At 42.8% G+C, this 18,188-nt stretch overlaps 1 protein-coding gene across 1 annotated transcript in view; it reads left to right on the forward strand.

Annotated features, from left to right (window-relative positions):
• The window catches only part of LOC126196880 (uncharacterized), a 130,808-nt gene that overhangs the window by 89,924 nt on the left and 22,696 nt on the right, over positions 1 to 18,188 (forward strand). The window contains exons 6-7 of the mRNA XM_049934599.1: positions 710 to 823; positions 14,778 to 14,933. Coding sequence (XP_049790556.1) covers positions 710 to 823; positions 14,778 to 14,933 — 270 coding nt within the window. The remainder of the gene's footprint in view (positions 1 to 709; positions 824 to 14,777; positions 14,934 to 18,188) is intronic.

Raw genomic sequence — 18,188 nt, forward strand, 5'->3', positions numbered from 1 at the left:
GAGCACTATGGGACTTAACATCTGTGGTCATCAGTCCCCTAGAACTTAGAACTACTTAAACCTAACTAACCTAAGGACATCACACACATCCATGCCCGAGGCAGGATTCGAACCTGCGACCGTAGCAGTCGCGCGGTTCCGGACTGAGCGCCTTAACCGCGAGACCACCGCGGCCGGCAGTACCAGTAGATTCAGCATGATATACATTAACACACTCGAGAGCATTTATGATGCAGATTGCATGACAAAAAATTACTCTGTTCAAAAGATCGCTTGACGGATGTTCTCACTGACGTCTTCATTAATGTGTCTAGGATACTTTGTTTTGCCTTATAAGCTTATCGCTGCTTTAGGGTTTGTTCAGTATTTTTTTAAAAAATACTAATGCAGTAACATTTTGTTGTTACTTTTCCACTAATGTACTACATCTCGTACGTATCGTTCAGTCCATTAGTTTGTTCAGTATTTTTTTAAAAAATACTAATGCAGTAACATTTTGTTGTTACTTTTCCACTAATGTACTACATCTCGTACGTATCGTTCAGTCCATTAGTTACTCATATTTTGACAACTGACGCACTTGTGTTTGTTTGACACTTGCACATTAAGATAGAAATTTATACACACAATTTTTAGGTTTCAGAAATTCAGATTTGTTAATTTATGTACATAATTTTCATTGATACTGTACTAACCTCTGATACATTAGCTGTTGCAGAGTGATGGAGGTTTGAAAAGAGCGATGAAAACAATAGCTGGAATTCCTAGCGTATTAAGAGAGGCTGGAATGTATTGCATATTTGGTCAAATGGTTGTCAATCAGGTGAGTGTTAGAATTTCGAATGACTGTTGTGCAATGTTTAATCCTTAAAACTATTAAGAAAAAACAAATATAGCGGTAATACTTCGCCTTTGGCTTTTCTCAAATGTGTGGTAGAATTTATTACATAATAAATATATTCCAAATGCATTTTTTATCGTAAAGGAACATCAAAATACTCTTTCGTGCAGACAGATCGTAGGCGTACAGGTAATGTATCTGTAACTATTATCACTGCTCCATCCACTGAAACTTGCATATCTTTCTTATGTGCTCTACCTTCTAGTAACTGTACGGAACTCGAAATACATGAAAGAACATGTACAAGTATTTGTGCTGTTGTTTACTTAAATTTATTCTACAGCGTAATAGAACAAGAAATTAAATCAAGTGCGAAAGCTAAACACACTTATCAAAATTAGTCCAAAGAACTTCTCCTCGAAGATAATGCACATGGTGTCCAGTCGACCATCGATAGTCACTCCCACACCGACCCCTCCGAACGTGCAGAGCTCCATTAATGACAGGGTACTTAAAAGTCACTTCCTGGCCCACACGAGTAGGGGGGCAGGGTGTTGTTGGATGGTTATAGGATGTGAAAGTCGGGCTGGTCACAGCTGTCTGACTCAGGCGGGATCGTTGGTGTGAGACGTGCATGGAGTTGACTGTGGCGTGGTGGCTGGCTCTAGCAGCCTCCAAGCTGATTTTACCAGCTCTATTGAGACTGTGGTCCATTTTTCCAGGAGGAGGACGCCCACTGTGTATTTGTTCCATTGTAGTACTTGGTATGGGCTAGTGTACAGTGGCTACAGAGGATGAAATCAGATCTCTGCAGAACATGAAATGTGAACAGCTATCAAGAGCCTTGTTTACGAAATCAGAGTTGCATGAAGATTCTCCACGTGCTGTCTGATTTGTTGCAAGAGTTGGAGTAGTAGCACCTTGTTTGGGAGTGGCATGGGTGTGAGAAACTCTGCTGGGATATATAATGGTTCCTCATACACTAACTCCGCTCATGAAAAGCCCACATAAATTTTTAAGGTATCCGTAAATCCAGCAAAACCAGCAGCAATGCTTCAGTCCAAGAGTCTTCATGGCACGTCAGGGCGGCCTTTGAGGTACGGTGCCATCTTTCCACCCAGTAGTTTCTAGCTGGGTCGTAGCTGGTTGTCCAGTTAAGCTGGAAACAACGAAGTTTTGGCAATTACTGGAACAGTGTTGACACAAATTGGCGTCCTGAGTCGGTGGTAACGAAAAATTGACACCTAAAATGGGCCATCCGAGTTTCTATGAATGCTCGTGTGGTAGTTTCCTCAGAAATGTGTCTGATGGCAATGGCCTCTGCTCACCTCGTGCATTGATCCACTGCCATAAACAAATATCTATAACCTGTGGAAGAGGGGAGGAGTCCGACCAGATCAGTGTGGACCTGCCTGAAACGCGCGGTGTAAGCTGGGAATTGTCCTACTGAAGCATGCACAAGGCGTCCCTCTTTGCTCTGTTGACAATAAAAGCAGGTGTGGGTCTACTCCGTGTATCTTCCTTGATTGATGGCCATTCAAAATGGTCTATCACCAACCTCACCAAGGCGTTAGTTGCTTGGAGCACCAGGTTGTCGATGCTGTTGAATACTTTCCATCAGAATTGGGAAGTAATGGACGAACATGGTCTAACAGCAGAAATATCGCACCATACCACAGATGAGCCACAGGGTGCATCTATAAATTGGAAACGCAAACCAGTGGAAGAGTCTGTCAACATACTGTAGCTTTGCAACTGAAGTTTGAGAACTTGCAAGTTCAGAATAATCTAACATTTGAGTTAGCCCAGTGATGCGTGAAAAATAGTTGCCACAAGCTCCATGAACGTAGCATACATCTGTGGAAAATTGGCACATGTACTCGATTTGGTGAGCCTGCCAAGGAGAACATGAATCACTGATTTTGTGGAAACCTGACACAATTGGTTTGTGGTCAGTGAATATTGTGACAGGTCTGCCCTCAGTAAAGGGGTGAAAATGCTCGACACCTTTGTACATCACGAGGAGCTCCCTGTCATATGCACTCAAGCGAATTTGGCGAGCTTGTAACTTTTGAGAGAATAACTTAGTGGTTTTCAATGTCTGTTCATTTCTGGCGGAGTGCCACACATATAACAAGCTGGCTTGCATCAACTACTAAGGCTAAGCAATCTCATGCTGCAGGGTGTTCGAGATCCACCGCATCGCGCCGGCTGTTTAGCAGCTTTGTGAAGGCCAACCTCATTTCAGGCGACCATGGGGAGCAGGCTTTTACCATTTTTGTTAAGTCCAGTCAGTGTGGTGTCTGAATGGTGGCCTTTCTGGGCAGATGACGTCGATAAAAGTTTGTCATTCCTAGGAGTCGCCTGAGTCCCTGATAATTTTGAGGTCTAGGGAGGGTACACAAAAGTTCCAATCTTCCTGACAGTGAAAAAATGCCCTGAGCTGACGCTTTATAACGTAGGAAGGTCACCATTGGTTCTCTGAAAATGCACTTGTTCTCGTTAAGTGCTATTCCTGATCACTGAGTCTGTTTCACACTTCTTCCACATGCTTCTCGTTGTCCTCAGCATTTTCAGAGAATACCAAAATATCATACAGGTTGGCAAAACAATAAGGTAATCCACTCCCTACACTGTCAAGAAATTTCAGCCAAGTTTGTGCAATGTTTTTCAGCCCAGTGTCGTTACCAAAAATTCAAACAGGCAGAATGGGGTTGTCATTGCTATTATAACTACACCTGGTTTGGCCTAGGGAATCTGGTTGTAAGGCTTACAGTAGTTCAATACACTGATTATGGTCACCCCGGCCAGTGAATGGGTCAAGTCTTGTGTGTATCTGGTCGTCACTGTTCGGGCGTTCAGTGCCTGATAGTCACCACACAGGCACCATGAACCATTCTTTTTATGGATGAGTCGTAGTGGGGAGGACCATACGCTGTTGGATGGCCGCCCCACCATCCAACAGCTTATGGTCCTCCCCACTACGCCTCATCCATAAAAAGAATGGTTTATAATAGTAATAATTAGTATTACATGTTGATGAGTAACCCCAAAAATGATTCCTGATGATGCTATTAAACGAAAGCAAACGAAGTAAAGTAGATTTTTCATTTTCATATCAGCTAGATAAAAACGTCTGCAAAAAAAGGTTTATTAGGCGCTTCAGCAGTTCTCTGGCATGCTCCTTTCAACTGAATTTGTTGTCAAGCTGAAATTCAAAGAATGTAAAACTATCAACGACTTCTGTCACCTTCTCATCATATTTTAGACACATTCTAGGGAAAATCTCTTACATTTTTGCATATAGCGTATTTGTTTCAAAGTTCATTGACAAAGAATTCGCTAGGAACCACTTATGAATCTTCTTCTGTCATGCTTTAGGCCCAGCTTGGACTGTTACAAATATATTTAGTCCTTCCACCTTTTATACTCGTCTTCCAACGCATCTTTTATCTTGCAGAATATATTGCCAAAAATGTAGAGAAAATCTTGACTCTTCCATTTGCTCGGATGGGTTGTGCAGTATTGCCTATTTTCTCTGATCTTTTAATTTGTATACAATAGTTTCAATTCATTCCTGATATCTACATTTCTCTTATAATCTAATTGTTGTATGCGGCTGTGTCCCTGAGGAACTTTGTTTCGTTGACCTGTAATATTATTTTATCTTTCTTTCTCATACCCAAGATTCACTCTTATAGAGCAATATTGGAATTTACATAACTGTACGAAATTTGAAAAAAAAAGTCTCTGTTCTTACTTTATTTTGGAGAAAATTGCTAACAGTGCCTTTTAGGTGATTGAGATTCTCAGTTTTGTCTTTTTGATGCAAGTCTGCTCTGTATGTTAGCATGGTACCTAAAAATTTAAATCAATCTACATGCTCTTGTTTTCTATTATTCTTTTTGTCCTCAGTGGGTTATTCCCACAGAAAGCCAAGGGCTTTGTTTTTTATATTGTGATTGTCGAGTTATGTATCTGGCATATGTTTGTATTTCAGAGGCAGCTCTCTGTAGTTCATCTTCACCATTCAAGATTAAAACTGAAGTGTCTACAAAGAGCATCATCATTATATAATTTTGTTGTCAACATCACATGTGTAGTTCTGTAGTTTTATTTTCCATCACCATACACTTTTGTCACTGTAGGCCTATATACTGAAGAAGGGCCACATGGATCCTTGTCAAACTCCTCAATTTAATATCTTCTGTCCTTTTCTCACTATCCCTAATTATTTCAGTTCTTATATTATTACAGATCTCCTGAATTGTCTGTATAAGATGTATTTGTATGCCTCTTCTTCATAATATGTTCCACAATAATTATCTGTTTATTTTATTTTGTATAAGAAATGGATGTGTGGTTCTTCATTGTATTTCTTTGTTTCTCTATAATTTTTTGCTGTGTAAATGAATGCCTATACAACTTCTTCCATTTTTGAACCCATTTGGTTCTCTCATAGAATGGACTCCATTGTAGAGATCAGTCATTCGATTATTATTCTATCATATATCTGATACAAACAAACAAACAAACTCCGTCCAAACAAGCCTTGAAGGCCCAATTGTACCGACTGGCCACCATCTCATCCTCAGTCCTTAGGCGTCAACACATACGAATATGGAGGGGCATGTGACAAATCTGGGAAAAGTGCTGGGAATTCAACGGTCGGCTTTCGGCGACGTTCGTGGACTTCTCAAAGGCTCATGACAGTATCCGCAGATTAAGTATGTACAACATCCTGAGAGAGCTCGGTATACCAGTGAAGTTAATAAATATGGTCAAGGTGTGCACAACAAAGACAATAGCCAAAGTTAAATACCAAGGGGAGCTGTCCGAGGAATTCCATATCAGAACGGGTATGAGATGAGGTGATGTTATTTCACCACTGTTATTTAATATGGTCCTAGAGAAAGCAGTCCGAGAAATGAAAAGAGAAAACAAAGGAGTGACGCTAAATGGTAGGACATCTTATTGGGTTACGCAGACGACATCACATTTCTAGCAGAATCAGAGGAAGAGATGGCAGAAACTGTAGAGGACCTAGCGCAAAATACAAGTAAGATCGGGTTACAGTTTAATGTGGAAAAGGCCGAGGTAATGGAGGTATCAAGAGAATCCCCTAATGATATCCCATTACAGGTAGGGATATGGCAATTTGCTGAAGTGGAAAATTTTAAATACCTTAGTACATCGTTCAAAAGGCAAAAAAATGTAACACACGACATAAACCAATGTATTATGAACGGATCTAAAACTTATATCAGTCTGAAACAGATAATGTCGTCCAATAATCCGTCAATTAAGACCAAACTTAAAGCGTACAATGCCTTGGTATAATCCGTTCATCATAAGCATAAACCTAATGTAAACATTGCACTATGTATTCTTCCGCCTTTGCTGGAACCTCATTGGATTTCCGTTTCACGTGGGATTGCAGCCAAGCTGTCTTGAGTACTGCCAAGTACGGTAATAACAGTACGTTTTGTTACGCACACATTGACTTAGCGATAATATGGGGCTACAGCTTTACCGGCGCATTTAGCTTGGACAGCACTAGCCGGTCAGCTGGTACAGCTAGCCTGCAGTGACGTGGCCAACTGCAGTTCACACGTAAAAAGAGACTATCAGAGGAGCAATACAGCTTCGAATGTCATTTAATTTTTAATCAGAATGAAATAATACACTGTAAATCTCCCACAACACGCTCCTTTGAAGACTAGATGAAAACTACAACGCGTAAGCGTTTTTAGCTAACATACTATTGTAATTAAAAACAAGAATGATGAAGCTTCCTGCCTTAACCACAGGCTAATTTTTCTGCATAAGCTGTGTGTAACGTAGGAGAGTATTGAAGGATTTAACCAATAGTTAAATATTGAAGCCACTGAAGGTATTACTTACAGTCAGTCGTCTGGTAATCTCTTAACTCCTTCCTTATCCGAATCCGAGAAATACATTTCAGTTCTGGAAGTTTCACCTGCTACCTTGATAGCGAGCCTATCAACAACAGAATCCAGTAAGCCAACCAGACGCAGCATCTTCTTTTCTTTTATGACGACTCGTTCCATATCCCGCCAGTGTTCGGCAGTGACGTGTGAAAAAGCTGTGTGCGTTAGTTCCAGTACGTCTGGTAGCTTAAGTCTTGTTACATCTCGGGCCAAATCCCGCAGCTTGGCTCCAAATCAGTTCTGTCGAGTTCATATTGTAATGGCATAGTAGCGAATGTAAAAATGCATCATTTGTATGATGTGCTCAATGCTGCGAAAATGATTGTTTTTCATTTTTCTTCTATACTTATCTACCTCTGTGGTATAAAACGGTGGACATAGTCCAGATAAAGAGGATTTGATTTTTCATTTTTGCTTTAAAATTAAATTGTTATGTTTTCTTAATTTAAACAACTTTTATGAACAGTCTTGCATAAAACATCGATGATTAAGAATTTGTATTTGAAATGAAAACAGAAATATCGTATCCAATATGTAATTATAAACAAGGAGACGTGCATTATTCATAAAAATGGTGATGAGTTTTATAATTACGAGATGTAGGTATTTCAAATTGAATGAGAAAAAAAATGATACGGCAGAGATTTGATCCTACACACGAGTAACTGCAGCTGCGTCACATTTTAGTACGCTCCCGACTGCGCAACCCGTTGATTTTGGTGGGGTAAAAAACTGCATTATATACAACGCTGGGAAAACTTCAAAGCCGATTATCTCCGTAAATTTATGAAAAACATTAAGAACAGCTTATTTCTCGGGCACTTTTTAACCGTGTTCCACGCGCGTGTTTCACTACGGAACAGAAAGCATCCTCAGCCATTTTCATATTGCGCAGTAACAGCGCGACAATCAGAGCACAACGCTGCAGAGGCTATGACTGTATACGATTTTTGAAATAAAAACTACGTAGCTAAAGCATGATTAAGAAAAACGTTGATGGCTGTTAATACATTTGAAGATCTTAAAGTTTCATTTAACGTAACTTAGTAATATGATACCTAATACATAAGTAGTACCTACTTCTAAGAGCGTAACAACACCAGTGTACGTGTGCTACATCTTCTGACCATTCATCGCGTTTGTGTTTGTTTACATCAGGTTTATTCTTGTGATGAACGGACTATAGTGCCAGTATTGTTGTATGGGGCAGAAACCCTAAGCACAACAAAGAAGGATGAATAAAACTTGTTGGTCTTCGAAAGAAAAATAATGAGGAGGATCTTTGGGTCTGTCCAGGAAGGGAGCTCATGGAGACATAGAAAAAACCAAGAACTGTATGAGCTGATGAGCAACCGAACATCGTTCAAAAACTGAAGGCGCTTAGAATAAGCTTGGCAGGCCACATTGCTAGGAGACCAGATACTTCTCGGGCAAAAACCGTACTTATGGGTTGCCTGATGGTACCCGTCCGATCCGAAGACCCAGGAAGCGATGGGAGGATGAGGTACAGAAAGACCCTTGCCAGCTAGGAGTCTGTGACAACTGGATCCGAAGTGCACAAGATCGTCATCTATGGAGGAGCATTGTGAGGTCGGCGCATGATCTACAGGGTCCTCTATCGCCGATTTGATTGATGTGGTCAGCACACTGCTATCTTTTTATGACTGTGTTGCTACTTCTCAAGTACCTCCTCAACTGGCCTCACAAGGTCTTAGTGCGCCCCGCTTGCCAACAGCACTCGGCAGACCTGGACCTATGTGAGTGCTAGCCAAGCCCGACAGCGCTTAACTTCGGTGATCTGATGGGGACCTGTGTTAGCACTGCAGCTAAGTAGTTTGTATAATATCTGATAACCGAATTCAATAACACTAAACCTCTACAGTTTTCGGGATTTGATCTGTCGACTTTCTTGAATATTGGTTTCATAACAATGTCTTTCATTCCTTTGGCATTTCCTCCCTTATACAGCAAAGATGCAGAAATCGAAGAAACCATGTCTTAAATCCTCCTGAAGAGAATTTTACCAGTTTGCTATTTGCACCATCACTTCCTACCGCCTTTCGGTTCTTTGCATATGAACGAGTGCTTCAATTCTTTATATTAATTATGTTCTAGATTTGATTCCAAGGCTTCGTCTTATTGTATAATCATTTCACCAGTCCACATGTTTTATGGTAATGTGGCCAGTCTTTCTTTATTACATTAATATCTGCCACACCCTTAGCCATATTTTTTAAATGTCTTACTATTTTATACACGTGTCTGTCTCTCGCAGAAATCATTTCCAGTCTTGGCTGCGAAGCTATCCACCCACCTTGATGTAGCTTCCTGCTTACGTTTCCCACCTGTGTCGTTTGCTTATGGTATGTTTTCTCATTTTCCTTAGTTTTCTCTGATACATCTTATATAGTTTCCCCTTTATTTAAACTGCATCCTGCATTTCTTTTACCCGAAAGATGGGTCCTTTCCTCCTTTTTGTTTGTTTTGTTTCGCCTAATGCATCAGTGGCTGCAATTCCTGGTATGTACTTAATTTTTTCCCATCCATGTTAAATACTGTTTCCTCTGGGAGACTAGCCATTTCAGTGTAGAGTCTTGATAGATACCAGTTCTTGTAAGGTTGTTTTTATATCTCTCTCCCAATTGTCTGAAGAGTTTTTGTATGTTTTATACCTTGTCTGCTTTGAGACAACTTTCGCTTCAAAGTGGAAGTGGCCCATATTTATACCATACCGTACTATATACACACGCATATTCTGAAACAGAATAGCTGTTTTTATATTTGCTGGGAAATAGTAAATTATAGTTCTAGATCCTCTGACAGACCATGTGTCCCTGAGAATATCTTTGTATTTGTAAGATGAGCTCAGTACTTGTGGTTAGAATGTGATGCTCTTACTGCACTTAAGAAAACGCCATATGTAGAAGGATATCAACACCTTTTACGGAATTGTGTTCTGCATACAGTATAGGAACAGTTCGGAGATGATGGTTGTTGGTGTGAGTTTCACACAATGCACCATATTATAAAGCAGAATCCACGAGGCAATGGTTTGTGCACAATAAAATCCTTCAAATGGACTGACTCCCGAGAGTCCTAACCTGAACACAGTGGAAGACCTTTTTACATGAGTTAGAACTCCAACTTCGCTCCAGATGCGAGCGTCCAACATTACTACGTTCTGTGGTTTGGGCATGAATAAGGATGGGCTGCCATTCCTCCACAGACATTCAGACACCTCATCGAATGTTTCCCCAGCAGAGATCAATCCGTCATAAATGCGAAGGATTAACACACCCTACACTAATGTACACTAATGAGTAACCGAATAATTTTGATCAGATAGTGTATTTGCGGCTTACTGGCGAAATCTGGATAATTCAATGAAACCAAAAAGTTCGCTTCAGCTTACAAAATATTTGAACATACAGAAATCAAAGTGTCAATAGAAGCTAACAGAAAGATCTCCCCTCTCCTTTCCCCTTCTGTCTTTGAAATTCAGTCTTTTTCCTGCAGTTGGAATCGCAAAGTAATCAAGCAACGAGCGAGAGCGAATTTTTCTTGTGGATTTTGTTTTAGACCAACTGCAGTTTCCGAGATACCTCCCAATTAATCGAGTAGTGTAATTCGAACAACCTACTCCAAAGTTCTACATTCATCTTTTTCCAAATACTATCCATCAAAAAATACTAGGGAAGAAGTAGTACACCTGGAAAGACGACGTCGATTTTGATCTGATGATGGCATATGCCACCAGGGGACAGTAGATGCACTGATAATGGTTTCAATGTCGTTCACCAACAGTTAGCGTAGAGGCATAGCTATCAGAGCTCCTCTGTATCTGTCCTTTAATAGGGAATGCTCACAGCCAAAAGGCTAGTATCATGGAAACATATGAAGTAAGCAAGCAACCATGCCACAGATACGCACTCATGCTTCCTACAGCCCAGTGAGCGAGTTTGAAAGGTATGATGTGGCCTTCCGAGTGATGGGATGGTCCTTTGGGAGAAATGCCACACGAGTTGGACTCGCTGCATGAGTTGACCAGTGATACTGGTATCAGTAATCTCGTGAACGTTCTCACACCGACTGATGAGGTCCTTGGCTCCACACAGCACAGATGCCTGTCAGGATCGTTGTATTGTAAGGGCAGCAGTGGTATATCGTACAGCTACCACAGCGCAGAGGAGAGGGCTTGTGAGCCCAGACGTGTCAGCACCCTCTGTTGAGAACCGGTTATTAGCAGTGGAACAACAGGAACGCACACTTGTAGCCTGGCTTCCACTCATGCCACAGCGTCGACGTGCATAGCTCGACTGACGCCGTCAGCGGATCACTTGGGAGATAGAATGTCGTGCCGTGGTCTCCAGCGCTGAAAGTAGATTCTGATTGCATGCAAGTGGTAGTCGCTTGCGCAGACGACGTAGACCTGGTGATTAGTGTTCCCCACCCCAGGGCTTACGGTTTGTGGTGTATCATCTACGAGGTGCATTCAAGTTCTAAGGCCTCCGATTTTTTTTTCTTCTAATTAACTACTCACCCGAAATCGATGAAACTGGCGTTACTTCTCGACGTAATCGCCCTGCAGACGTACACATTTTTCACAACGCTGACGCCATGATTCCATGGCAGCGGCGAAGGCTTCTTTAGGAGTCTGTTTTGACCACTGGAAAATCGCTGAGCAATAGCAGCACGGCTGGTGAATGTGCGGCCACAGAGAGTGTCTTTCATTGTTGGAAAAAGCCAAAAGTCGCTAAGAGCCAGGTCAGGTGAGTAGGGAGCATGAGGAATCACTTCAAAGTTGTTATCACGAAGAAACTGTTGCGTAACGTTAGCTCGATGTGCGGGTGCGTTGTCTTGGTGAAACAGCACACGCGCAGCCCTTCCCGGACGTTTTTGTTGCAGTGCAGGAAGGAATTTGTTCTTCAAAACATTTTCGTAGGATGCACCTGTTACCGTAGTGCCCTTTGGAACGCAATGGGCGAGGATTACGCCCTCGCTGTCCCAGAACATGGACACCATCATTTTTTCAGCACTGGCGGTTACCCGAAAGTTTCTTGGTGGCGGTGAATCTGTGTGCGTCCATTGAGCTGACTGGCGCTTTGTTTCTGGATTGAAAAATGGCATCCACGTCTCATCCATTGTCACAACCGACGAAAAGAAAGTCCCATTCATGCTGTCGTTGCGCGTCAACATTGCTTGGCGACATGCCACAGGGACAGCCGTGTGGTCGTCCGTCAGCATTCGTGGCACCCACCTGGATGACACTTTTCGCATTTTCAGGTTGTCATGCAGGATTGTGTGCATAGAACCCACAGAAATGCCAACTCTTGAGGCGATATGTTCAACAGTCATTCAAAGATCCCCCAAAACAATTCTCTCCACTTTCTCGATCATGTCGTCAGACTGGCCTGTGCGAGCCCGAGGTTGTTTCGGTTTGTTGTCACACAATGTTCTGCCTTCATTAAACTGTCGCACCCACGAACGCACTTTCGACACATCCATAACTCCATCACCACACGTCTCCTTCAACTGTCGATGAATTTCAATTGGTTTCACACCAAGCAAATTCAGAAAACGAATGATTGCACGCTGTTCAAGTAAGGAAAACGTCGCCATTTTAAGTATTTAAAACAGTTCTCATTCTCGCTGCTGGCGGTAAAATTCCATCTGCCGCACGGTGCTACCATCTCTGGGACGTATTGAAAATGAACGCGGCCTCAATTTAAAACAATGCACATGTTTCTATCTCTTTCCAGTCCGGAGAAAAAAAATCGGAGGCCTTAGAACTTGAATGCACCTCGTATAACTCCTGTTCACATCTACAACTCCTGTTCAGCTTTTAAGTTTCTGCAGAGGACGCTAACCAGTGTTCAATACGTGCAGAATATTGTTAAACCCATTTTTTTGCCATTGTTGTGATAGGAAGGTGATGTGTTGTGCCAACAGAATAATGCCCGTCCATACACTGCCCGTGAAACTCAACGTGCTCTGCAAGACGTACAGCAACTTCCCTGGCTAGCACTACATCTACATCTAAATCTATCTCTGGACTTATCTCCAAATGAGCATGTGTGGGATATGATGGAACGAGAAGCGACTCACGCAACTCGTCAACTAAGAACTCTTACAGAAGTACGTGTACAGGTAGAGCAGGTGTGGCATAACGTATCCCAGGATAGTATTCGCCATCTATACGATCGACTGGATGCCAGAATCAACGTCTGCATTGCCGTCCATGGACGGTACACCATGTACTAATATGGATGTTTTTGCATTGGTCGATACCTAGGACCTCAGAACCGCTGGTACTATAGACTTGTAAATGTAGTCATTCTACGTACTCTATATGCACTGCCACAACAATAAATCTTGAGTGAACTGAAAACGTCCAAAAAGTATACAAATATTTTTCTGTCTGTGTTATTAATGGACATTGCTTTCTACACTCCTGGAAATGGAAAAAAGAACACATTGACACCGGTGTGTCAGACCCACCATACTTGCTCCGGACACTGCGAGAGGGCTGTACAAGCAATGATCACACGCACGGCACAGCGGACACACCAGGAACCGCGGTGTTGGCCGTCGAATGGCGCTAGCTGCGCAGCATTTGTGCACCGCCGCCGTCAGTGTCAGCCAGTTTGCCGTGGCATACGGAGCTCCATCGCAGTCTTTAACACTGGTAGCATGCCGCGACAGCGTGGACGTGAACCGTATGTGCAGTTGACTGACTTTGAGCGAGGGCGTATAGTGGGCATGCGGGAGGCTGGGTGGACGTACCGCCGAATTGCTCAACACGTGGGGCGTGAGGTCTCCACAGTACATCGATGTTGTCGCCAGTGGTCGGCGGAAGGTGCACGTGCCCGTCGACCTGGGACCGGACCGCAGCGACGCACGGATGCACGCCAACACCGTAGGATCCTACGCAGTGCCGTAGGGGACCGCACCGCCACTTCCCAGCAAATTAGGGACACTGTTGCTCCTGGGGTATCGGCGAGGACCATTCGCAACCGTCTCCATGAAGCTGGGCTACGGTCCCGCACACCGTTAGGCCGTCTTCCGCTCACGCCCCAACATCGTGCAGCCCGCCTCCAGTGGTGTCGCGACAGGCGTGAATGGAGGGACGAATGGAGACGTGTCGTCTTCAGCGATGAGAGTCGCTTCTGCCTTGGCGCCAATGATGGTCGTATGCGTGTTTGGCGCCGTGCAGGTGAGCGCCACAATCAGGACTGCATACGACCGAGGCACACAGGGCCAACACCCGGCATCATGGTGTGGGGAGCGATCTCCTACACTGGCCGTACACCACTGGTGATCGTCGAGGGGACACTGAATAGTGCACGGTACATCCAAACCGTCATCGAACCCATCGTTCTACCATTCCTAGACCGGCAAGGGAACTTGCTGTTCCAACAGGACAATGCACGTCCGCATGTATCCCGTGCCACCCAACGTGCTCTAGGAGGTGTAAGTCAACTACCCTTGCCAGCAAGATCTCCGGATCTGTCCCCCATTGAGCATGTTTGGGACTGGATGAAGCGTCGTCTCACGCGGTCTGCACGTCCAGCACGAACGCTGGTCCAACTGAGGCGCCAGGTGGAAATGGCATGGCAAGCCGTTCCACAGGACTACATCCAGCATCTCTACGATCGTCTCCATGGGAGAATAGCAGCCTGCATTGCTGCGAAAGGTGGATATACACTGTACTAGTGCCGACATTGTGCATGCTCTGTTGCCTGTGTCTATGTGCCTGTGGTTCTGTCAGTGTGATCATGTGATGTATCTGACCCCAGGAATGTGTCAATAAAGTTTCCCCTTCCTGGAACAATGAATTCACGGTGTTCTTATTTCAATTTCCAGGAGTGTAAATGAGTGGTGGTATACAGAGGCAAGTCTTTTACAATTGGAGCAGGGTCACTGTATTGTGCAAACGCTCTTCAAACTTACGTTATACAATATACAACACGAATGATTTGTTTCAGAGCGAGAGGCTGCGTCAATCTGCCTACAGCTGCAGCTGGGTTGGCGCTGAAGCTCCTTTCAAACGAGCGCTCGTCATATTCGTGATGAGAACATCGCAACCTCTGGAGTTCTCAGTGGGCAAGTTAATTAAGCTGTCCAGCGAGACGTTTTTAAAGGTTAAATTGGAATCATTGTGCTATATCTGTTAGAAAGAAACTTTATTTTAATACAATAAGCATATTTAATACAGTAAATAGTATGATTCAATACACAGAACTGATAAACGAGAATTCCTGGGATTCAGTGAGGAAAGAAATACGCTGATGTTACAAAACATTATAAACACCTGATTAACAGCGTGTTGGCCCACATGTTAAATGCAATACAGCAGCGATTCTGTGCAGCGTTCTTGGATTCGGCAGGTTGTTGTTGTTGTGGTCTTCAGTCCTGAGACTGGTTTGATGCAGCTCTCCATGCTACTCTATCCTGTGCAAGCTTCTTCATCTCCCAGTACCTACTGCAACCTACATCCTTCTGAATCTGCTTGGTGTTTTCATCTCTTGGTCTCCCTCTACGATTTTTACCCTCCACGCTGCCCTCCAATACTAAATTGGTGATCCCTTGATGCCTCAGAACATGTCCTACCAACCGATCCCTTCTTCTAGTCAAGATGTGCCACAGACTTCTCTTCTCCCCAATCCTATTCAACACCTCCTCATTAGTTATGTGATCTACCCATCTAATCTCCAGCATTCTTCTGTAGCACCACATTTCGAAAGCTTCTATTCTCTTCTTGTCTAAACTATTTATCGTCCATGTTTCACTTCCATACATGGCTACACTCCATACAAACACTTTCAGAAACGACTTCATGACACTTAAATCAATACTCGATGTTAACAAATTTCTCTTCTTCAGAAACGCTTTCCTTCCCATTGCCAGTCTACATTTTATATCCTCTCTACTTCGACCATCATCAGTTATTTTGCTCCCCAAATAGCAAAACTCCTTTACTACTTTAAGTGTCTCATTTCCTAATCTAATACCCTCAACAGCACCCGACTTAATTCGACTACATTCCATTATCCTCGTTTTGCTTTTGTTGATGTTCATCTTATATCCTCCCTTCAAGACACCATCCATTCCGTTCAACTGCTCTTCCAAGTCCTTTGCTGTCTCTGACAGAATTACAATGTCATCGGCGAACCTCAAAGTTTTTATTTCTTCTCCATGGATTTTAATACCTACTCCGAATTTTTCTTTTGTTTCCTTCACTGCTTGCTCAATATACAGATTGAATAACATCGGGGAGAGGCTACAACCCTGTCTTACTCCCTCCCCAACCACTGCTTCCCTTTCATGCCCTTCAACTCTTATAACTGCCATTTGGTTTCTATACAAATAGTAAATAGCCTTTCACTCCCTATATTTTACCCCTGCCACCTTCAGAATTTGAATGAGAGTATTCCAGTCAACATTGTCAAAAGCTTTCTCTAAGTCTACAAATGCTAGAAACGTAGGTTTGCCTTTCCTTAATCTAGCTTCTAAGATAAGTCGTAGGGTCAGTATTGACTCACGTGTTCCAACATTTCTACGGAATCCAAACTGATCTTCCATGAGGTCGGCTTCTACTAGTTTTTCCATTCGTCTGTAAAGAATTCGCGTTAGTGTTTTGCAGCCGTGACTTATTAAACTGATTGTTCGGTAATTTTCACATCTGTCAACACCTGCTTTCCTTGGGATTGCGATTATTATATTCTTCTTGAAGTCTGAAGGTATTCCGCCTGTCTCATACATCTTGCTCACCAGATGGTAGAGTTTTGACAGGACTGGCTCTCCCAAGGCCGTCAGTAGTTCTAGTGGAATGTTGTCTACTCCCGGGGCCTCAGGTCTTTCAGTGCTCTGTCGAACTCTTCACGCAGTATTGTATCTCCCATTTCATCTTCATCTACATCCTCTTCCATTTCCATAATATTGTCCTCAAGTACATCGCCCTTGTATAGACCCTCTATATACTCCTTCCACCTTTCTGCTTTCCCTTATTTGCTTAGAACTGGGTTTCCATCTGAGCTCTTGATATTCATACAAGTGGTTCTCTTTTCTCAAAAGGTTTCTTTAATTTTCCTGTAGGCAGTATCTATCTTACCCCTAGTGAGATAAGCCTCTACATCCTTACATTTATCCTCTAGCCATCCCTGCTTAGCCATTTTGCACTTCCTGTCGATCTCATTTTTGAGACGTTTGTTTTACTTTTTGCCTGCTTCGTTTACTGCATTTTTATATTTTCTCCTTTCATCAATTAAATTCAATATTTCTTCTGTTACCCACGGATTTCTACTAGCCCTCGTCTATTTACCTACTTGATCCTCTGCTGCCTTCACTATTTCATCCCTCAAAGCTACCCATTCTTCTTCTACTGTATATCTTTCCCCCATTCCTGCCATTTGTTCCCTTACTCTCTCCCTGAAACTCTGTACAACCTCTGGTTTAGTCAGTTTATTCAGGTCCCATCTCCTTAAATTCCCACCTTTTTGCAGTTTCTTCAGTTTTAATCTACAGGTCATAACCAATAGATTGTGGTCAGAGTCCACATCTGCACCTGGAAATGTCTTACAATTTAAAACCTGGTTCCTAAATCTCTGTCTTACCATTATATAATCTATCTGATACCTTTTAGTATCTCCAGGGTTCTTCCATGATTCTTGAACCAAGTGTTAGCTATGATTAAGTTATGCTCTGCACAAAATTCCACCAGGCGGCTTCCTCTTTCATTTCTTACCCCCAATCCACATTCACCTACTATGTTTCCTTCTCTCCCTTTTCCTACTACCGGATTCCAGTCACCCATGACTATTAAATTTTCGTCTCTCTTCACTATCTGAATAATTTCTTTTATTTCATCATACATTTCTTCAATTTCTTCGTCATCTGCAGAGCTAGTTGGCGTATAAACTTGTACTACTGTAGTAGACGTGGGCTTCGTGTCTATCTTGGCCACAATAATGCGTTCACTATGCTGTTTGTAGTAGCTTACCCGCACTCCTATGTTTTTTATTCATTAGTAAACCTACTCCTGCATTACCCCTATTTGACTTTGTATGTATAACCCTGTATTCGCCTGACCAAAAGTCTTGTTCCTCCTACCACCAAACTTTACTAATTCCCACTATATCTAACTTTAACCTATCCATTTCCCTTTTTAAATTTTCTAACCTACCTGCCTGATTAAGGGATCTGACATTCCACGCTCCGATCCGTAGAACGCCAGTTTTCTTTCTCCTGATAACGACGTCCCGTTGAGTAGTCCCCGCCCGGAGATCCGAATGGGGGACTATTTTACCTCCGGAATATTTTACCCAAGAGGACGCCATCATCATTAACCATACAGTAAAGCTGCATGCCCTCGAGAAGAATTACGGCTGTAGTTTCCC

The sequence above is a fragment of the Schistocerca nitens genome, chromosome 1, assembly GCF_023898315.1.
Source record: "Schistocerca nitens isolate TAMUIC-IGC-003100 chromosome 1, iqSchNite1.1, whole genome shotgun sequence".
NCBI lineage: Eukaryota > Metazoa > Arthropoda > Insecta > Orthoptera > Acrididae > Schistocerca > Schistocerca nitens.